This window comes from Tasmannia lanceolata, unplaced genomic scaffold, assembly GCF_043159265.1.
Source record: "Tasmannia lanceolata isolate RefF3 unplaced genomic scaffold, GAP_Taslan_0.1 ptg000023l, whole genome shotgun sequence".
Classification (NCBI taxonomy): domain Eukaryota; kingdom Viridiplantae; phylum Streptophyta; class Magnoliopsida; order Canellales; family Winteraceae; genus Tasmannia; species Tasmannia lanceolata.
In genome coordinates this window covers 31,258,994-31,282,693 of record NW_027518700.1, presented here as the reverse complement: position 1 = coordinate 31,282,693, position 23,700 = coordinate 31,258,994, and the positions used below count along the sequence as shown (strand labels likewise).

At 37.6% G+C, this 23,700-nt stretch overlaps 1 protein-coding gene across 1 annotated transcript; it reads left to right on the top strand.

Annotated features, from left to right (window-relative positions):
• Positions 1–8,655: 8,655 nt before the first annotated feature.
• On the top strand, positions 8,656–9,132 carry LOC143856010 (uncharacterized). The gene has a single exon (XM_077366051.1). The coding sequence runs from the start codon at positions 8,656–8,658 to the stop codon at positions 9,130–9,132; it is 477 nt and encodes a 158-aa protein (XP_077222166.1).
• The last annotated feature ends 14,568 nt before the right edge of the window (positions 9,133–23,700 follow it).

Genomic DNA, 23,700 nt, shown 5'->3' with positions numbered 1-23,700 from the left:
TAATCTTAGATGCACATTAGAATTGATAGTGACCATAAATTCCACAATAATGGCATCTAACATGAGGGTTAGATAGACTAGTCTTATCATAAAACATATGCTTAGGTCCATAACTAGCTTTCTTCAAGATTATGTCAATGATTTTATCACCATTTAAAAATCCATGAAGACATAATCTTAATCTTTCATTTTCATTATGAAGATGGGTTATTTGATTCAAAAAATCATTATTGTCTTCTTCATAATATTTGGAAAAGCTTGCCACATTTTGGAAATTAACTATTTGGCAAGACTTCTCATCCAAACTACCCTTAAGGGTTTCAATCTCAAGTTTAAGATTTTCAATTTGTACTTGAGCTTGAGATTTTGAAGAAGATGATTCATTTTTTAACATATCAAGTTTATTTTCTAATTTGGAAATAGATTTCTTAAGAACTTTATTTTTTGAAATTTGGGAATGCAAAGTATTACACAATTCATTATAAGATATGTTTCTACTATCACTACTAGATGAACTATGAGAAGGGTTTGAATTTACCTCTTCTTCGTGGGTGAGTGCCATGAAGCATAAATCATCTTTATTTGTTTTCTTTTCACTTGAGCACTTGCTTGAAGCGCTTGATGCATCCCAAGCGGCTACAAGACATTTTGTTCTTCTTCCAATCATTCTTCTTTCCTTTGTACTTTGAGGATGATGACTTGAGAAGTGGACACTCCGGCCTTTTGTGTCCCGTCTTCTTACAATTGTAACATCTTATTCCACCCTCTAAGTCACTTTCTTTTTCTTCTTTCTTCTTCTTTTTATCTTTCTTGTGCTTCTTTCTCCATAAGCTTTTGAATTTGCTTAATGCTTCTTCTTCATCACTATCCTCTTCACTTGAGGAAGATGAGTCCGCCTTGGAGGCTTTGAGTGCTACAGACCTACTCTCATTTTCTTTTGGCTTCTTCTCCTCTTGTCGGCTAGTGAGGAGCATCTCATGAGTAATAAGAGATCCTAAAAGCTGTTCCATAGTGAGCTTAGAGAGATCCTTCGATTCTTGTATGGCGGTAACCTTTGGATCCCAATGTGGAGGAAGTGACCTAAGCAACTTACCCACAAGCTCATCATTCGGATAAGATTTACCAAGATTAGCTAATTCATTTGTGATTATAGAAATTTGGGTAAACATTTCTGAAATGCTTTCATTTAAATTCATTCTAAACATTTCATATTTGCTCTTTAACAAGTTTACTTTGGAATCCTTGACTTGAGATGTTCCCCCATGGGTAATGGCAAGGGTATCCCAAATAACCTTGGAGGAATAAAAAAGAGCTACCTTATTAAACTCCTTCGTACATAAGGCACAAAATAAAGAATTAATAGCTTTGTAATTCAAGTTTGCTTGCCTTTTCTCAACAACATTCCATTTTTCAAATAGCTTGGAAGGCAAAGTGTAACCATTGTTAACAATATGCCAAAGCTCCACATCTATCGAAAGAAGATAGATGCGCATCCTTGTCTTCTAATGTCCATAGTTGAACCCATCAAAGAAGGGAGGTCTAGTTGTGGAATGGACTTCCGGAAGTCCGGTTCCAATGTTTGCCATTTCACAAATAGAAAAGTTGCCAACGATCTTTCCCTTGTTAGATTTAGAAAAATCTTACCAAAGTTCAAAAAATCTTTTCTAAGAGCCAAGGCTCTGATACCAAGTGAAATTCCAGTGATAGGCCCAAGTATTCTTATTGGCAACTTAGGAGGAGGGAGATTAGGTTTTTATGAAAACAAAATTTAACCTTTTGAAAAAATTTTAACCCAATTAATGATTAAGAGATCAAAACACAATTTAAGCAACTAAGTTAAATCTAAAGTGCAAATTCAAATAAAAGAGCAAGAAACAAGGAGTGCACCCGAGATTTAAAGTGGTTCGGTCCTCATACACGAGGCCTACTCCACTCCACCAACCAAACACGTTGATGGCTTCACTATGTTGATCTTCTTAACCTTGGCGAAGGCCGGTGCCAATTACAATGTCCAAATGCTTTAACCTTGGTGCCAATCCTCACCACAGAGAGAGGGCTTCGCTTCTCTGAACACTCACCCAATTACATGGTTTATCAAGAAAGAAAGAACAAAGAAAAATTCCTTCACGATGGTTACAATCTTGAAGAAGATGTATAAATGAGAGCCTATGATCCAAATCCTAAATGTAGAGGATAGAGGCATAAACAAGCTTGATTCACTCTTAGGATGTTCCAATGTTGTTTTAGAGTGTTAGAAGTCATTATGGTGAAGTTTAGAACACACACATATATATAGAAAAACCCAAATATGACCGTTTGAGGGCATAGTCATAATTCTGTCGAAAACCCCAACGAATATAATTTTATCTCGATATAGTGTTCTGGAGTTCCAAGAGACTTTCTCGGAGTTCCGAGAAGCCTATTTCCAGCAGGTTTTCAAGATTGATTTGCTAATTTATTTTGGGCTTCAAGGACTTCTAATTCTATACATAGATGGGATTGTTATGAAGATTCCAAAGTGTTGGAACACCACAAGGACAATCACTTAATCATTTTAGTCCATTTAGGGGTGTGTGATTTCTTTATTTATGCTTCTCAAAACCTAAACTAGGATTGGATCTTTACAATCTAAAAAGACTTCAAAGATATGGTCTTCACTTGCATTGCTTCAAGTCTTCTTGCTTCTTGGATCTCCAATGACTTTGGCCTTCCGATGTGGTCCAATGAGAGCTTCTTGACCTCAATCCAAGCAACATTGGTATAAAACAATCATGATCTACAACTAAGACATTCAAACACATTGGTGATAAAAATCACTTGAGTTTGGAATCATCAAAAGAAGATGGGAATGCCAAGGTGGGAACCATTGGGCTTATAACAAGACCTACTCCACTCTTCATGTCCACGCGCGAGTTCCACTATCTCGATCCTCCTTCAAATGGCCAGATCAATGAGCCAATTACAATGATCAAGCTTCTCCTTTCGTGGGCCGAAGCATAGAATCCTTTACAACCAAGCTTTTCTTTTCTCAAGGGCTGAAGCGTAAAACCCCTCTCACAAGCTTCTCCTTTCTCAAGGGCCGAAGCGTGAAAGCCTCTCCTCAAACACGCTTCTTCTTCTATAGGGTTGAAGCGTAGAAACCCTATTTACATAAATTGGAAGAAAGAAAGAAATAAAAGCTCTCAAGCCTCTTAAAGGCAAATACAAACAATCAAAGCTCACAAACACTCCAAGGAATAGATACAAATGTAAAGCCTATGGAGATCCTCTTGATATGATGTAAAAATACAAGTTCAAAGAGGTTTAACCTTTCATATAAAAGTTTAGGTTCAAGATAGGATTTGATTCTTCCAAAAGGTTGTTTAGAAAGGTTTGAATAGTGTATATATAGCCCACAAGAAAATATGACCGTTTGGGGGTAAAACTATAAATTACAGGGTTGAAAAAGTCAACCTGGGAAAGCCCCAACGGATCTATTTCCATGTCGCGGCGGTCACCCGCCCTTATCGGGCTCTTATTTTGAAATTCAAATTTCATATCGCCGCGGTCGACTGGCCCTGTGAAGGTCGCCCGACGAGGGCAATCTATTTGAATACAAATTTGGCTCAAAAACACAATCGCTGTCGACCGAACCCAGGGAGGTCGACCGCCCACACCATACTGGAATCTTTCTGTCTAAAACAGAAACGTATCCGTGGTCGCCCAGCTTACCCCGATCGAGCGGCCCGATAAATTCGAGATGCCTTGGAATTCCTGTTAGCATCCAGCGGTCGCCCGGCCCTGAGTAAAATTCTATTTTTAGCTTTAAAAACCAGGGGCTTTTGGGCTATGGTCTTTGAGCTTAAGTCCACGGTTTTCAAACACATTTTTAGGTGTGTGTTGATGATTTTCAAAGATGTAAAATGTTAAGTATGAAAACTATTTTGAAAACCTTATGAGAGTGCATTTTAAACATAAAATCAAGAGGACTCCAAATACATTCTAATAGTGTATACCATTGAGTTTTCTTGGAATGTCTTGGCTCCTTTGAACTTCCTCAGACTTCTTCGGCTTGAGTGAATATCTTGAACTTTGTCATGGCTCTTGTGACTTCCTCCAATCTTCACTGCATGTTGAGAGGTGGATGAGGAGTCACCAATGACTTGTTCAATTCCAAGCTTCTTCTTGACACTTGTTGGGAACTTGTAGGATCTTCATGTTGACCTCCATGACTTGATCATCTCCAAATGGTGATTACTTCAATGTAGGTGCAAGCTCTTTGTTCCTTGCTTTCTTGATCCACAAGCTATGCGTGCCTCGGAAAGCTGGCTAGTATTATGGGAAAACCTATGTATATGGATACATCCACTGCTGAATCCACCAGGTTAAGCTACGCTATAGTTTGCGTGGAGGTTAGTGCAGACAAAACTCTCCTTGATGGTATTCATGTTGATACTCCTACGGGCTCTTACTCTCAGCCAGTCGAATATGACTGGAAGCCATCTGCTTGCATCCTTTGTAAAGATTTCAGTCATCGAACTGAAAGATGTCCTAAGAACCAGGTTAGTCTCCCAGCAAAGGCCCCACCCACCAAAGTCTGGAAAAAGAAAGTCTCCCGTCCTGAGACCTCATCAGAAATAGAATCTCAGACTCCAATTGAACCTGAATTGTGCCTTGTTAGCCCAAAACAGACCAAAATCCAACAGGAAAGTTCAGAATTGATATTGGCAAATACCTATAGCTTACTTGAAAATATGGATGATGATAATATAAGCTCAGACAAGGAAGAGGATCAGGATAAAAATGGGAGGAATATCTCCCAAGAAGAAAAGGAGTACAGAGAAAATATGAAGGATGTCTTTAAGCGTCAGAAAATACTGATTCAGAAAAAAAGAATCCTTGATGGTGTTTCTAACGTGACTCAAAATCTCGGTAACTCCATTGATTATGATGATAGAATAGAGGAAGTGGGGGTCGATACTGAAATTGGAAGTGTAGATATTGATCTTCAGGTAGCAACTACACATGTGTGTCCTGAAGAGGAACTAGACTCCATCGGAGCCCAATCTCACCCTATCACCCTGTCATTATGAATCTCATAGGAATCTGGAATATAAGGGGTATTTGTTCCAAGACAAAAAGGAAAGAAGCTATGAACTTAATCAGGCAATCCAAAATTCACATATGTTGTATTTTAGTAACAAAGGCAAAGATCAACAAATTGCAGAAATAAGCTAGAGACATATGTCCGGACTGGGATTTTCATGGTAATTGCAGTTGTGTGGTGAAAGGGAGAATTTGGATTTTATGGAATCCTAGAACTGTCAAAATTTCTATTTGTAAGGAAACCAGCCAAATGATTCATGCTGATATTTTGGTTCACCAAACTGGCCAAAATTTTGGTCTAACTGCTGTTTATGGTCATAACTCGGGTGGGGAAAGACGAACTCTTTGGACTGATATTGAGCATATTGCCAATGGAATAAACTCCCCTTGGATCGTGCTCGGGAATTTTAATGCAGTTCGATTTCCTCATGATAGATTGGGCTGTATCTCCTCAAATTCTGCAGACACGGAAGATTTCAATTCGTGTATCCAAAATTCTGCCTTAGCTGAACTTAAAACCATTGGAAACTCCTTTTCCTGGTCAAATCGATCAACCCTTGGAGACATAAAGTTTGCACAGATTGATAAAGTGCTAGTCAATGATTTTTGGATGCAAGACAATCCCCTCTCTTATGGTACCTAACGTGCTCCGGGCATTTCTGATCATAGCTCCATTGTCATTACAATGGATGAGCATAAACCCTTTGGCCCCAAACCCTTTAGATTTATGAACATGTGGCTTGATGATGTTTCTCTCTATCCTATTGTTGAGCATGCTTGGAGCATTCAAATTCATGGGAACCCAATGTACAGACTCTGTCAGAAACTCAAGGAGGTAAAGCAGTACCTAAAGGAATGGAATGCAAATGTCTTTGGAAGAATAGATACTAAACTTCCTTTAGTGCGCAAAGCTTTGGAGAACATACAGCAGAAACTTGCAAGTAACCCTACTTGCAGAGAAACCCAAATTGAAGAATCTGCTATTCGTGATGATCTTGTCAAAACTTCGAAGTATGAGGAATCCCTTCTTCAGCAAAAATCAAGAGTAAATTGGCTTCACCTTGGGGACTCTAACTCCAAGTTTTTTTATGCTGCGATTAAGTCTAGATGTAATTCAAACAACATCATGGCTATGAAAAATCTGAATGGGAGACTCACTTCTAAACCCTCTGAGATTGCTGAAATCTTGGTAGATCATTTCTCAAACATCCTTAACAATGGCAAAACTCAAACTCACCATGTTCCTGTGCCTTCTCGTAGGTTATCTATTGATGAGGCAAATGCTCTTACATCCCCTGTCACTAACTGTGAGATAGAGAAGGCTGTCTTTAATACTCAAGGGGATAAAGCCCCTGGCCTTGATGGTTTTAATGAAATGTTTTTCCAAAAGTTCTGGTACCTCATAAGGGAGGACTTTCAGGACGCCATCAAAAACTTCTTCAGGTACAGAAAACTGCTCAAAGTGGTTAATGCTTTCATTGCTCTCGTCCCTAAGGGTCCTGATTCTTCAGCTCCTGATAAATATAGACCTATCTCCCTGTGCAACTTTATCTACAAAACCATCACAAAGATCTTAGCTAATAGATTGAAAAGCATTATCCCAAAGCTCATAAACTCCTCTCAGTCTGCTTTTATCAAAGGAAGACAAATCCATGATAACATCCTCCTAACCCAGGACCTTCTACACAACTTCCACCTTAAGAACCATAAACCCTCAATGTGCCTTAAAGTTGATCTTGCAAAAGCCTTCGACAATATCAATAGATCGGCCCTCATTTCCTTCATGGCAAAACAAGGATTCAATCAGGAATGGTGTGACTGGATAAATGAATGGATATCTAGTCCTTCCTTTTCTATCCTCATAAATGGCTCTCCTCATGGGCATTTAACCTCTTCAAATGGAATTAGACAAGGAGACCCATTGTCCCCCCTTCTTTTTGCTCTAGTCATGGAAATGCTATCCAGGCAGAATCAATCTCTGCTTCCTTCTCTCAAGGTACTACTTCCATATCTCACCTCATGTTTGCTGATGATCTCATGTTATTCCTTGATGCTAACATTAATTTTGCAAATGGGTTAATCTCTGTCTTGAAAACTTTCTCAGGGTGCACTGGGCTTGAACCAAATAGTAAAAAAACTGAAATATTTTTTGCAGGAATAAGTACTCTGTTAAACAAAGCATTATCAGAATTCTTGGGTTCAAGGAAGGAAATCTTCCAATCCGATACCTTGGTATTCCTTTAATTACAAGCAGATTAACAAGCAGGGACTGTGGTCTGCTTGTGGCTAAAATTAAAAAAAAATAGAGTTATGGAATAACAGGTTCCTCTCTATGGCTGGCCCTCTCTATGGCCGGTAGGATTGAGCTAGTGAAAACGGTTCTCTCCTCGTTCTCGATTTACTGGGCTCTGGTCTATAATCTTCCAAAATCGGTCACCGAGGCCATAGAGAAATTGTTTAGAAATTTCATTTGGGGAGATACTGAAGACAAAAGAAAGATCCACTCTGTTTCTTGGTCGGAATTATGCAATCGTATGGTTGAAGGAGGTTTAGGTATTCGAAAGTTGACTGATATCAATAAAACAATGCAGATTAAGCAGCTCTGGAACCTAGCATTAGATGGAAATTCTCTATGGAACAGTCACTTTCATAACAAATACATCAAGAAGAAAAACCTGTGGAGTATTTCTATGCCCTCTAGCCCATCTTGGGGCGTTCGAAGCATCCTAAAAGTTAGAGAAATAGCTAGCAATTATATCTGCTATTTTGTGGGTGATGGGAGTAAAATTGATTTGTGGAATCAGCCTTGGCACCCAAAAGGAGTTCTAAACACTATTGTCTCAAGAAGAAACACTGACTAAGAGGCTATCTTCTGGAGGAAAAGAAGCTTATGGAGGAAACCTTATTCAGTTCTGATAATCACAATAAGCCTATCTGGAAGCCCATGACGGACGGGTTCTTCAAAACAAACAGTGCATGGGAGCAAATCAGAACTCACTCTGCCCAGCCTCCTTGGATTAGCACAGTTTGGTTTCAGGGCCACTCCCCAAGGCATTCCATTGTGGCTTGGAAAACCTTGAAAAACAAACTCAACTCAAAAGACATAATCAGCTGGTTCATGCCAAACGTTGATAACAGATGTGGTTTATGTAATGCTGGGACAGAAATAGTCAACCACTTATTCTTTAAATGTGGTTTTTCAGCTTGGTATGCAATTCTAAGAAGAGCAAAAATAAAGCACAAGATCAAAGCTACTTTGGAGGAAGAGGAAGAATGGATTCGAAAGAAGATATCAGGCAAGGGTCAGGCGACTACTGTCTTCAAGATGGGATTCAATGCAGCCATATACCATATCTGGCAAGAACGCAACTGCAGGATTTTTGAAAGAAAGCTACTCATAAAGTATCGGTTCTAAAAGCAATTCTGCAAGATCTCAAGGATAAAATGTAGGTGAGTGGTATGAAAGATAAAGATTCGGACATATATACCAAAATTGCTCTGAATTTTGGGTACAAGCTAAACCCGACTGAGAGTCAAAAGAAGTTTTGTTCATGGATTTGTCCTAAAGATATGGAATACAAGCTAAACGCTGATGCATCCTTGGTCCGAAATGGTGGTGGAATAGGAGGCCTTATTAGAGACAGTAACGGAATGGTGATAAAAGCCTTCTCAGTCAACATCCCTAAAGAAGAAATATTTGAGCTAGAATTGGAGGCGATCATGAATGGGGTAAATCTGGTTACGGACATGGGAGCTTCCATGCTCTGGATTGAATCTGATTCCTCCTTTGCCGTTGATGTTATTCAAGGTAAAACTGCTCCTCCTGGGCACAAGGCTGCCCGGATTGGTGGTCTCTTTCACTCCCTTAACAATTTAGATTCATGGAGGATTTCCCACTGCTGGCGTGAAGGTAATCAAATTGCTGATTTCCTCTCTAAGCATGATTGCCTCTGTAAAGGATCGGATATCAATCCTCTTATGATCCCCCCAAACCTGTTGGAAATTTTATACTCAGATAGAGATGGGAAAGTTTACACCAGGAAGTAATAACCCTACTTATTATGTTCCCCATTGCACAATTCTGCACGTCCATATCCCATGTTCTCCCCTGAGAAATAAGTTTGTTACTTTCGGCTTGCTGAAGGTTTTGTTGAGCTTCTGGAAGCTTCCCCATCTAGCTGGTCTTTCTGGGACCTCGGATGGTCTCTTCAATTCGGGGATTCAAAGCTATAGTATCATGTCTATTGAAGCTCCTGGCTGGTTGTTACTTCTTTTGCTCTTTGATGTATCTTGTTTAGCTTGGCGCCGTTTTAGGCCCCCTTTCTTCTTGTACTAGTTCCCTATTTTAATGAAAATCCTGGTCGGGGTCCGCCTAACCCCAGCTTAGTCATAAAAAAAAAAGATATAACATTTGAAATTCCTGTGTGGAGCACAATATCTCAAAGCAACACATTAGTCTGACAATGCTAATCAATTTGTGTTTGCTAGCATCAAAACAAGAAGGTAAGGTGAATGATTGAACCCATGGGAACCCTTGGGCTTACACTAAGGATTTTATATTTCTAGAGACTGAGGGTTGCCATCAGAAATATAAGTGTTGTTCTGTCTCATAGTACTATTCTTCTCCATAGATATACTGTCATTGATCTGAGTAGTATCTTGGTTCTGAGTCTCCGAATGGCTTGGGGGCTTTTTAATTTCTTCCTTAGTAGCAGAAGCAATTGTCACAGCAGAGGGATCTTGAGGTTTTTTCTGAATCGGTCTCCATTCCTGCTTGGCCTTCTTTTCAGGATGAACATGGTTTTTAGGACTGGTAGAATCAGAATGATTGAACGTTTTACATGCCTTACATGAAGAGGGTCTCCACTCATATTCCACCTTCTGGATAATGGTTCCCAGCGAGGTTTAGATCTCTATGTGTTCTGGGAGGTCCACTCCTGCCTCCACTTCTATGAAGACTCTAGCATAGCTAAGTCTGATATTACCAATAGTCTGAGCATCCATATATAAGGGATTCCAATCTTGCTTGCTAATTTACTAAGACAGTGAGCCGACTAGAATCTGAGGTTCAACCCAAGAAACCGAACCCACACAGGGATGGTAGTTAGGGAAAGTGAAATACAAGTAGGGCAGCCCAAGAGGGGGGTGACTTGGTTAGTTAAAAATTTTGGCTTAATTAAATGTGATATTAAAATCAATTTACAAATTTAAGCAATTATATCTAACCCTTGTTCAATTAAGCAAGACAATGAAGTTAGGGTTTAGATATTACCAATCACCAAGTGTAGAGGGCAAACAAGAGAAGAAGAGACACCAGATTTATAGCGGTTCGGTCTATCAACAAGACCTACTCCACTCTTCCAAGTTTGTCTCCTTGGGTACTCCACTAATGGTGAGATTCTCCACGCCGAATCTCCAAGCTTTACAAATACCTTCTCCGCCTCCGATGGAACAAACCCTTTTTGCTCCGGATTCACCTTTCTTAACGGGCCGAATCAGAGACCTTCTTACAACTTCAAGATTCGCCTTTCTTACCGGGCCGAATCGAAGACCCTCAATACAATGAAGAACAAATAAAGTGAAACACTCAAGCCTCTTGATAGGCGGATTAGAAAAATTGATAGCTCACAACACTCTCCAAAACATAATAAATGTAAAAGCCTATGGAGATCCTCTTGATGAATGTGAAATGCACATATCAAAGCATGGAAGAGGATAAACCTTAGATTTGAAACTGTAGGCTCAAATAGATTTGAAATAATCTTGCAAAAGGATGTTTAGTTGGTCATGGATAGGATATAAATAGCCTAAGTAAAGATATGACCGTTTGGGTGCAAAACCGTAATAAACTGGCCAAGAAAGAACTAGTCGTTTGAGCCCAACGGCTATTTTTCCCGACGGGCCCGGTCGACCTGGGTGTCGCGGTTGCCGCCCTTATCGGGCGCCTATTTTTATTTTTAAATTTCTTACCATCACGGTCAACCGAGGTAATCGCGGTTGCCCGCTGTGGGCTTTCTGGACATTTTATTTTTTATCCAGAAACCTATCTGCGGTCGCCCGGCCCTACGGCGGTCGACCGGCCCAACCATGCTGGATTGTTTCTGACTTTTCATAAACATATCCTGAAATACAAGGTAACAACCCAAGAGGGGGTGAATTGGCTAATTAAAAATTTGGGGCTTAATTAAGTGGATTATTAAAATCAATTTACCAACTAAGCCTAAACAAGTCTAACACTTATCAATCAATAAAAATAATGTATGCTAGACATTAGATTTTACTTTATGCATCTATACTCTAACCCTTGTTCAATCAAGCATAAACATAAGTAAAGGGAAAGATTACCAAACACCCAAGTGCAAAGAGAAGGAGAAGAGAAAGCATCCACAAGGCACAAGATTTATAGTGGTTCGGTCATGAGTTGACCTACTCCACTCTTCCAAGTTTTTCTCGTTAGGATTCTTCACTAACCAATAAGATTCTTCAACGGGCGAATCTTAAAGCCGTACACCAACTCCTTCAACTTCCAAGGGATCACACCCTTTCGCACGAAGCCTTTCCCATGACACCTTCCTCTTACAAATGATTTAGCTTTCTTTCGGGGCCAAATCAGAGACCCTCAATTATAGAATGAAGAAATAAAAAGAAAGAACTTTCAATGCCTCTTGATAGGCTGATTACAACTTTTAAAGCTCACAAACTCTCCAAGGAATAGATACAAATGTAAAGCCTATGGAGATCCTCTTGATAGAATGTAAAAATACAAGTTCAAAGAAGTTTAACCTTTCATATAAAAGTTTATGTTCAAGAAGATGTGATTTGGTCTTGCAAAAGATTGTTTAGAAAGGTTTAGATAGTGTATATATAGCCCACAAGGAAATATGACCGTTTGGGGGTAAAACTGTAAAATACAGAGTTGAAAAAGTCAACCTGCGTAAGCCCCAACGGATCTATTTCCATATCGCGGCGGTTGACCGAAGCACGGCGGTCGCCTACCCTTATCTGGCTCTTTTTTTCAAATTCAAATTTCATACCAGCCCGGTCGACTGGCCCTACGGCGGTCGCCCGGCGAGGGCAATCTGTTTGAATAAAAATTTGGCTTAGAAACACTATCACAGTCAACCGGACCCATCGAGGTCGACCGCCAAGACCAACCTGGATTGTTTCTGTTTCAAACAGAAACATATTCGCGGTCGTCCGGCTTACCCCGGTTGACCGGCCTAATCAATTTCGAGATGTCTGGATTTTCAGGTATCATCTCGCGGTCGCCTGGCATAGCCCGGTCGACCGGCCCTGAGTGAAATTTCATTCTTAACTTTAAAATCTAGGGGCTTTGGGCTTTGGTCTTTGGGCTTAAGTCCTAGGTTTTCAAACACATTCCTAATCAATTTCGAGATGTCTGGATTTTCAGGTATCATCTCGCGGTCGCCCGGCATAGCCCGGTCGACCAGCCCTGAGTGAAATTTCATTCTTAACTTTAAAATCCAAAGGCTTTGGGCTTTGGTCTTTGGGCTTAAGTCCTAGGTTTTCAAACACATTTTTAGGGTGTGTGTATGGTTTTCAAAGAAGTAAAAAGTTAAATATGAAAACCATTTTGAAAACCTATTGAAAGTGCATTTACACATAAAATCAAGAGGACTCCAAACACATTCTAAAAATAAGAACCTTGAGTCTTCTTGGAATGTCTTGGCTCATTTGCACTTTCTTGGACTTCTTCGGCTTGAGTGAACTTCTTGAATATTGTCTTGGCTTTTGTGACTTCCTCCAATCGTCAATACATGATGAGAGGTGCATGAGGAGTCACAAATGGCTTGTTCAACTCGAAGCTTCTTCTTAACACTTGTTGGGAACTTGTCAGATCTTTGTGTTGAGCTTCTTGACTTGAACATCTTCAAATGAGGATGCCTCCAATGTAGGTGCAAACTCTTGGTTCCTTCTTTGCTTCTTGATCCACAAGCTATGTGTTGTGTTGAGTTGTGTAATGGCAATTATGACATGAAGATCTTGTATATGACACAACAGCTCAAAGCAACACACTAGTCCATAAAAGCTAATCAATTTAGTTTGCTAGAATCAAAACAAGAAGATAAGGTGAATAATTAACCCATGAGAACCCTTGGGCTTACATTCTCCCCCTTTTTATGATGGCAAAATTATTGATTAGGGAGGAAGTAGATATCAATCAAATAGATGAATAAGCATGATATAATATACACAATAGAGCAAACCTTCCCTCATTATATGCACAAATATAATTAATGACTGTAAAACATATGGTGCATATACAATTGGACTACCTAATCAATTCTCAAAAATTCTCCCCCTTTTGGCAACAGCAAAAAGGTAAGATTCTACCAGTGAAAGTGTAAGTGGGTCGTCAAGATAAATAATAGCTTGTCTAAGCTATGTGCTTTGTACATGATATACCATTCAAGCTCGAGTAATGCTTATCAAAGAGAAAGTAAGGTGAAATGCATGATAAGCCTTTTTTTTTTTTGATCAAAAGATTTATGAGTTAAGCACAAGAATAGGGGCAATAAACCATATGAGCATATCATATTGGTCTATATAATCATGAATATTGAGTTCTCTCCTATGAATTTGTCATTGACCCTAGGTGAAACCTATGTTGTAGGGCATGACAGGGTACAATGATGCAAGGTGAATGATTTGAAGACTTAGGCTTCATTTACAACTTTTGAGGTAGATAAGTATCTACCTGAGCATGGACGTGCTCAGAACTATATAATAACTTTTGAGTTTGAGTTGTTTGGCCCTAGATAGATATACATTTGCAAGTGAAAGCTCCCCCTGACTATGTGCAATTAAGCTTAAATGTAATCGTCTATAGCACATAAGCCCTTGATTTTAATCACCGTACCCATTTTAATTTTTGCTCCATTCAAATGAGAAGTACACTTTGAATTAGAATGGATGATTATTAGACATAGAATTAAAAAGATGAAGCACATACAGTCTAATAAACACATGGAGTTTAGAAAAAAAACTAACACACAAGAGAAGTACACATCCATGGCAAACAAAAGAACTCATGTATATATAAAGATGAGAAAATAAGAGATCCTATATACATGAATAACAGATGGAAGAGACACACACATCCTCTTCACATCTTTCTAATACATCAGAGATTCATAAATAGGTGTGAGGAACAAGAACTCATCACCATTACAATGGATAACATCACATAATCTCTTAAACATGAAAAACAAAATAAACCATAAAGCATAATGCCACTCTGGGCAGATATCCTATACATCCATAATTATGCCATACAAGGCATATGCATCCATATATCAAGCCCACACTGGACATCCAACCAAAATATCCACAAGCCCATCTAGGGCAACATCCACAGCAGTCATAAAGCCCATACTGGGCATATACATCCATATATAAAAGCCCACATCGGGCATAAACATCATCCATGAGAATAAAAATACAATGTGTCAATCCTGAGAAGGAGGCTAATGCTCACGAGATGGAGATCAGGAGGCGTAATATCTAGTGGTCTGACTCCTCTGATAAAATTGGATCATTTTCCTATGCTGCCTTGTCAGAAGCTCCATCATAACATTGTGATCAGAAGCTCCCTAGCTCTCTGCAGTCGTAAAGGTAGTGGAGAGTGTATCAAACCCAGTCGTGAGGGTGTTCATGCCTGTCCTCAAGGATGCAATGTCTTTAGCTAGATCCTCATATGAGCCAGTAGTGGGAGCTTGGCATTACTGAGCCTGTGCCTGCACATGTGCTCTACTCTGCTGCTGCACCCGGGCCACTCTTTTAGCTTCATCTGCAGCTTCATCAATCTCATCTGGTGTAACCCCACTAGGACCTTCTTCTCCTGGTATAGGAATTTTCATAAGCGTAATGGTGGTTTGGTTGAGCACGGGATTAGTGTTTTTGTAGGGCTCATTTGTTATATTAATTTTCCAATGCCTTACAAGCTTAGTAATGAGCATCCCAAAGGGGAGACCTCCCTGTCCTCTCTTGACAGCCTTATCCATGTATCCAAAAATAATATTCCCCAAATTCAATTTAATTTTGTCCATGATACAGTGGATTACTAGGGCTTCAAAAGGCTTCACGGCATCAAAATTTCCAACCCTGGGAGTGATATTGTAGGCTACCATTTTGTGAATCAATCTAGCAGTATCATTCATGGAGCTGGCAGTGATGTTTAGCTTTTCTCCAGGAGGAGGAACAGTTCCTAAGGTTTTATAGACATCAGTCATAGTGAAGTGTTTGTCGATCTCATTCTTACTCCAGAAGAAAATTCTTTTACCATCATTGGGCACCTCAATAATTCTACAGAATTCAGCTATGTTTAGCCCAACCTCTTTTTAAACATATGTGTTCATCACAACACCGTTTTGTGAAATATCAAGATTAGCATAGAAGTATTTGATCAATTCAGGATAAATTATAGCACCATATTCGAGGAAGAATTGCAAACCTTGATGTACGAAGAGCGGCCTAAGTTTAAATTTTTCAAAATCCATGAACATCACTTTTCTACTTGAGATGAGGACACGCTTTGAGTATTCTTCGTAGAGGTCCATTGCTCTTTTATTGAAGAAGCGCTCGGTGGGGAACACTTCTTCTTCGGGTTCGGTTATCATTTGTTTGTTCTTTAGAGCGGTCGTCTTCTTCGAGGTAGACATTCTAAAACTAGGGTTTTGAGGATAAATGAGAAATCAAAGTGAAAACAAGAGGGATTTGGAGGAGGATGAAGAGGATAGTGAAAGAAGATTAAGGGAAGGATTTGTTGGAGATATGAGGATAAATGTGGAGAGAATGAGCAATGGGGTGATTTAATGGAGAGAAATGTAGAAGGAAGAGAGAAAATTAGAAATGGAGGAAGAGGGATGGATTAAGCCTGCCTAATAGCCCTTAATCTTCAAGATCTTGAACCAAAATTGCTTGGGGGCAAATGGGAGAGAAAACCCTAGGAGAAGAATGAAACGGCAGAAGTGAAAAATGATTCGCGGACGCCCTTTAAAAAAACAGTTTTCGACCGTCGCGGTCGCCCGCCGCGACACGACTGACTCTTTTTATTTTTGTCATTTCAACCATCCGCGGTCGACCGGGTTTACGCGGTCGTCCGCTGCGACTAACCTGCTTTAATTTATTTTTCTCCTATTTTCCTAATCCGGTCGCCCTCCAAGGTCCAATCGACCGCCACACCCCTATTTTCAATTTCTTGATATTTTTCAAGGGATTTTGTGGACAAATCAATTTTCTCCTATTTTTCTCTCGTTTATGGGATTCTAATGAACATGTAAACTTAATCCCTAGACTATGTGAGGACATCTAAAAATTCATTTCTATTTTTCTAACATTTAATCTCAAATGGATGATTGGACATATGTTTTCAATGAAGTTCTTTGTGGATGTGTATTTGATGAATTTTGCTACATATCAAAATATAAATGTTTGATCAATGTCTTGACATATTAGTTCATCTAGTTGTGGATATTAAGTGCATATGTGTGTGTTCTTGCACTTAGATGGATTTTTCAAAAGGATTCTCAATAAAGCACAACATATAGTCTATGAAGGTAATTTCTTATTTTCTTTATAGACTATAAGAGATATATGATGTGATCATGAAGCTCAATAAGCAAAGATACATTCTATTAAAAACATGGCTAATGATATGTATCTATGCTTAGTTATGAAATGATATATTATTAAAGCACAAGTGATCTAGATACATTGAATGTAACATTGAAATAGCATCTAGATAGAATTCATATGATATAACAATTAAAGCACAACCCATCTAATCAAAGTGTTCAATGAATAATTTGAATGGGTGATTTTGGAACCCAAATTACTTTGGTTCCAACCAAGTTTGTGTGTGGAAGTGTATCTTTTCTTATCCACACAAACTTGATTGATTTCACAAATCTAAGCTTGCACCTAGATTTGTGATGCCCTAATCTACCACAATATGAATATGAATATGAGTGGGTAAATGAGATGCAACTAGAACCACAAGAATACACATCAGAACATGTATGTTTATTTTCATCTTCTTGTAATCTTTGGTTCTTTAATGAAAGTTCTTTATTAACTAATTTAATCTCATTTAATTGACTTTCAAAGCAATTTATTTGTTGAGATAAATTAGCTTTTAGTTTTTCTTCATTCTGACAAACAAGTTTATAGTTTTCATTTAAATCATTGTTTGTGTTATCAAGGCTTTTCTTTTCTTTTCCAAGGATAGTGCATTGTTTAATTAAGTCATCATTTTTGTTGATTAAGATTTTGCTCAAATGACTTAATTTTTCCATTTCTTCTCAAACATTCATTAACTTCTGATTTCAAAATTTCAATTTGTTTTTCTAAATCAAAAATTGAATGTTTGAAAGAATTTTCCTTTGCTCATTTTGTTCAAAAATAATATTTTTATCTTTTAAAAAGAGACCATCATTTTTTCTCAATTTTTTTTTCAAGATTAGTCCAAATATCTTTTGCATTGTGCATGATGATATTTTATCAAAAGCATTAGGACATAGTCCACAACATATTATAATAATAGCTTTTGAATTTAATGAAAATAATTTTGCATCATTTTTTGTGCATTTCCTTCGAATAGAAAATCCCTTTCAATGACATCTAAGATGTCAATGTCTATGGATTTGAGATAGGCAAACATTTTTACTTTTCAAGTTCTATATTTGTTCCATCAAGAAATGGAGGAATTATAGCAGATTGGCCTAGCTCAAAATCCATTGGATTGTCATAGATCTTTATCCCTTGTATATTTTGAATTTAAAAATCTTTTTAAGAACCTATGCTTTGATACCAAATGAAATGCAAGGTGACAACCCAAGAGGGGGGTGAATTGGCTAATTAAAAATTTGGGGCTTAATTAAGTGGATTATTAAAATTAATTTACCAATTAAGCCTAAACAAGTCTAACGATTAGATTTTACTTTATACATATATACTCTAACCCTTGCTCAATCAAGCATAAACATAAGTAAATGGAAAGATTACCAAACACCCAAGTACAAAGAGAACGAGAAGAGAAAGAATCAACAAGGCACAAGATTTATAGTGGTTCGGTCACGACTTGACCTACTCCACTCTTCGAAGTTTCCTCATTGGGATTCTTCACTAACCAGTAAGATTCTTCAACGGGCGAATCTTAAAGCCGTACACGAACAACTCCTTCAACTTCTAAGGGATCATACCCTTTCGCACGAAGCCTTTCCGAGGACACCTTCCTCTTACAAATGATTTACCATTCTTTCCGGGCCAAATCAGAGACTCTCAATTATAGAATGAAGAAATAAAAGAAAGAACTTTCAATGCCTCTTGATAGGCTGATTACAACTTTTAAAGCTCACAAACTCTCCAAGGAATAGATACAAATGTAAAGCCTATGGAGATCCTCTTGATAGAATGTAAAAATACAAGTTCAAAGATGTTTAACCTTTCATATAAAAGTTTATATTCAAGAAGATGTGATTTGATCTTGCAAAAGATTGTTTGGAAAGGTTTAGATAGTGTATATATAACCCACAAGGAAATATGACCGTTTGGGGGTAAAACTGTAAAATACAGAGTTGAAAAAGTCAACCTGCGTAAGCCCCAACGGATCTATTTCCATGTCGCGGCGGTTGACCGCGGCACGGCGGTCGCCCGCCCTTATCGGGCTCTTATTTTGAACTTCAAATTTCATACCGACCCGATCGACCGCCCCTATGGCTGTCGCTCGGCGAGGGCAATCTGTTTGAATAAAAGTTTGGCTCAGAAACACTATCAAGGTCGACCGGACCCATCGCGGTCGCCCGGCATACCCCGATCGACCGGCCTAATCAATTTCGAGATGTCTGGATTTTCAAGTATCATCTCGCGGTCGCCCGGCATAGCCCGGTCGACCGGCCCTGGGTGAAATTGGGCTTTGGGCTTTGGTCTTTGGGCTTAAGTCCTAGGTTTTCAAACACATTTTTAGGGTGTGTGTATGGTTTCCAAAGAAGTAAAAAGTTAAGTATAAAAACCATTTTGAAAACCTATTGAAAGTGCATTTACACATAAAATCAAGAGGACTCCAAATACGTTCTAAAATAAAGAACTTGAATCTTCTTGGAATATCTTGGCTCCTTTGCACTTTCTTAGACTTCTTCGGCTTGAGTGAACATCTTGAATGTTGTCTTGGCTTTTGTGACTTCCTCCAATCTTCAATACATGATGAGAGGTGCATGAGGAGTCACCAATGGCTTGTTCAACTCCAAGCTTCTTCTTGACAGTTGTTGAGAACTTGTCGGATCTTTATGTTGAGCTTCTTGACTTGAACATCTTCAAATAAGGATGCCTCTAATGTAGGTGCAAGCTCTTGGTTCCGTCTTTGCTTCTTGATCCACAAGCTATGTGTTGTGTTGAGTTGTGTAATGGCAATTATGACATGAAGATCCTGTATATGACACAATACCTCAAAGCAACACATTAGTCCATAAAAGCTAATCAATTTAGTTTGCTAGCATCAAAATAAGAAGGTAAGGTGAATAATTAACCCATGAGAACCCTTCGGCTTACATATCCGCGGTCGCCTAGTGTAGACACCCCCATTTTGCTACGCTTTAAAAAGCAAAAGATTCAGTAGTATCATCGAGTCTTGAATCTGTATTCGGCATTAGATTAGGCATCCATGCATTTTAGGGTAGATTTCATTTCATTATGTGAGTTTTGAAGTTGATTCGCGATCCTGAAGGTCTCTAGGGGGTTCCTTTGGCCTATAGAAGATGAAAGTTCAAGTTTCCAAGCAAATAAAAAAAATCTGCTATTTTAGAATTTTCAGGGTTTCCCTCATTTTTGCCTATTTTGAACTGCAGGGGTATTTTGGTCATTCCCGATGTGTCTCATTTGACCCCCGAGTTATATTGGAGAAATCTTGAGTGATTTTACAAATTTTGAAAAAGCTGCTATTTTTAGAAACTCATGGGGCTTCCACATTTTCATCATCTTATGGATATTTCAATCATTTCTCATATGTCCAAAACCATCTCGAGGGTACGGCTGATGGATTAAGAGTAATTTCGTAAGATTTGGGAAACCTGCTAAATTTATATCTCTCAAGATTTTCTCTTAGTCTTGCACTTCGGGGGTATTTTAGACATTTCCAAACATTTCATATTTGGTCCCTAAGTTGTGTCTAAGAAATCTTGAGTCCGTTCATAAATTTTTGAAAATCGCCTATTTTTAGAATTTCTCAGGGTTTTCCCTAGTCTCGCCAAATTCTAGCACATCGGGGTAATTTGGTCTTTTCCGGTGTAATTCTTTTGATCCCCGAAATATGTCTGAGAGATTATAATTGATTTCCTGATTTTTGGAAAACCTGTTAAATTTAGAATTTTTCAGGAGTTTCGCTTAATTTGAAAATTCTAAGTGTTGAGGGCATTTTGGGTATTTTCAGGGGATACCAAATGATCCTGTTTAATATTGCTCACCAAAATGACCCAATTTTAAAAGTTTCTATTTTTGAAGTTTGACCACAAAGACTTTCCATTTTTAATTTTTTCCTTTAGGGGTGAATCAATCTGAGGGTATTTTGGTCGCGTTTGGATGTCTAACGATCAAATAGGGGCATTTTGGTCCGAAAAGTTATTTTCCAAAAAAGATGGTCTGATCATGTGTGAGGGATGCACCATAAATGTCAAATGGGTCGGGTCCATATATGGAATGTTGAATTTAGAAAGTTTTTATTGATTTTTTACGGAAAAACTCGAAACCCGTGTGAAATTGCCCATTGGGCGCCCGCAAAGATGGAGCTCATGTGGGTTCACCCATATGGGTCAACCACCATGGTGGGCGGCCCACATGGTTGACCCACATGAGTTGAGCATCCAACCTTGATGATGTCACAATGGTGACATCATATTTGTTAAAAGAAAAATAAAAAAGAATAAAAAATGAAAAAAAGGAAAGAAGGAAAAGATGAATGATTGCTTAAAAAAGTTTTCTTCGAAAGAAGCAATGTGGAATGAGGATAGCATGTTTTGATTGACAAGAAATTAAGATTGGAATCAAATCCAATTTGGAAATAAGAAAGAAAGAAAGCAAGAGGGGAAAATTGGAAACAAGCGAAAAATGGAGCTCTCACATTGGAAATCACTATTTCTCTCTTAACCCTAGCTTTTTTTTGTATAAAAATCAAAGCAAACAATGCTAGAAAGGATTGGAAAAAATCCAAGTTTGTCCTTTTTCTCTCTCCTCCCAAGAAAGAAAAAAAAAACCTCTTCTCTCTTTAAGTGTGATCTCTCTCAAGTGTTCTTCACAAAAGGAATTCTTGAATTCCTTCTTCTTCTCCAAGGCATCACACAATCAAAAATTATTGGAGTGTTCTTTCGATCATTTTTAGCGTATAAAAGGGTTGGACAAAGCGTATATCTTGGATCACCAACCCTAGAGACAAGGATCGCGATCAACGGTAAGGATTCCTCATCTTTGTGAAGTAGAAAAAGCATGCTAGGGTTTTAATTTTGATGGATCAAATCAATGAGTTTTTCTTTGAAATTCCAGTATGTTATAATATAGATTATGAGTTTTCAAAATCCAAAATTTGATCCAAAAATTAATTTTCCTCCATTTAAAAATGGTTTTCTTTTGTTTTTATTCAATATGGATTTAAATTAGATTATCAAAGCAAGTGTTTGAAAACATGGTTCTTTTTAAAAACTGATATTTTTTGGGTTTTATATAAAATACAAAACTACTGGAAACTTAATTTCCAACTGCGGTTCGGCCGTTTTATTTTTCATTCTATTTTTCAAAGAATAACCCTGAAAAGGGTTATTTCTTTATGAATGGAGCCAAAAGTATATCAAATCATGTCCCAATTTAGTGAAAGTTTGTTTCCAGTAATTTTACAAGGTTTTTAGACCACCCAAAAATTTTCATATTTTTTGAAGTTTGTTTAGTCAGATTATTAATTATTTTAAATTTCGACTATTTTTAATAAATACGAAATGTTTTTAAAAATTGATGAAACTTTCCATAATTAAATATTAATAATAAATGAAGGTTTCTATTAAAAAATATTTTTAAAAAAATATGGTTTTTACTATTTTCTAATCGCTTCCCCGTTTTACGTCCCATAATTCTTTTTCTTATTAGAATAATATATTTTCAAAATTTTTCCTTACAAACCAGGAACTTTGGTTACTGAAATGTTAGAGAAATATTTTCAATTAATTTTTCAAAGATTTGATAAGGTTTTACAATTTATTTTAATAAACGGGTTTTAATGCCTAGGAAACAAATTGATCTCTTATATTTAAAAACCAATTTTATGGAAGAGATTTAATTTTTAAGTTTTGAAATTTTGAGAAAAAATTTATAATCTATTATATATCTACTGGAAGTTTTTATTTGATTTTAGGATACCATTAGGTTTGCTTTTTAAGTAATTCTTTGGTTTCGTCTTATTTTTGTGTGAATTTAAATGAGCATCAAATCATAATAAAAATCCATGAAAGTCATACAGTAGTCTAATCTCATGATTATCTTTAGACTGTAAGAGTTTAAGTTGATTTGAAATTGATATGCTATAGGTTACTGTGTTAATCTATAATCTTATTTGAATTTTGAAAAATCAGAAATTGATATCTAATCTTAATGCTAATTCCTGTAAATTTTTCAGTAAGATTTAATCATCTATATCGTTATTCTGTAAAAGTTTAGATTAATGTTAAATTGATATGATATAGGTTACTGTGTTAATCTATAATCTGATTTGAATTTTAAAAAATCAAAAATTGATATCAAATCTTAATGATAATTCATGAAATTTTTCCCGTAAGCCACAACCATCCATATCTTGTTGCTGAAAAAGTTTCAACTGAGTTGGAGTTTAATTGCTTAGGGTTACTGTCTAATCCTAGCAATCTGGTTTTAATGATATTAAATCACAATTTAATAGCAAATCAATACAAAAGTCAGTAAAAATATCTAAAAAACCTTAACTTTTCATCATAAATTTAATCCCTAACTTTTTTGAAACAAAAACCTTAGGGTTCATAGATTGCCTTTGTAAATTGGCCATTCTGTGACAATTTAACTGCCGAGATCGCAACCGTAATCGTATACTAATTGCGATTAATCCAGCATAATTGGAGTGCGTAAATTATAGTATGATATTGGCTCCGAAGTCCACTGTCATCGGAAATCCTGAGAAATATGCCAGGCAATAAGATACTATAATTTACGTGCTAAATTATACAAGTGTTGAGAGCACGATTCCCTTCCATGGTTGGGATTCGAGGCCGAAACTTGCGAACCATAGAGCCTTTGGTATTCCTTAGATGTTTAGGAATAAAAAATCCTCAAAAATTGAAAATCATTAAGTTCAACAAATCGAATTAACTCGATCCGTGTCTTAGGAGCCGTTGGATTACGGTCTCCTATCGTAGGAACCTTTAAGGCCCCTTAGGAACACTTACGTCACGTTGTGTCCTAAGTTTTAGGGAGTCCTAGAGTTAGGAATCCAGCCTCATCAGGGGCGTTTGCTATGGATAGCAACCGTGCCATAGATCTAGTTACACTTGTCACCCAATTTTCCCCTAGGACAAACCTAGTTACCTAGGA

Coding starts and splice junctions, on each gene's coding strand:
- LOC143856010 (XM_077366051.1), top strand. CDS start 8,656: ATGGAATACAAGCTAAACGCTGATGCATCCTTGGTCCGAAATGGTGGT.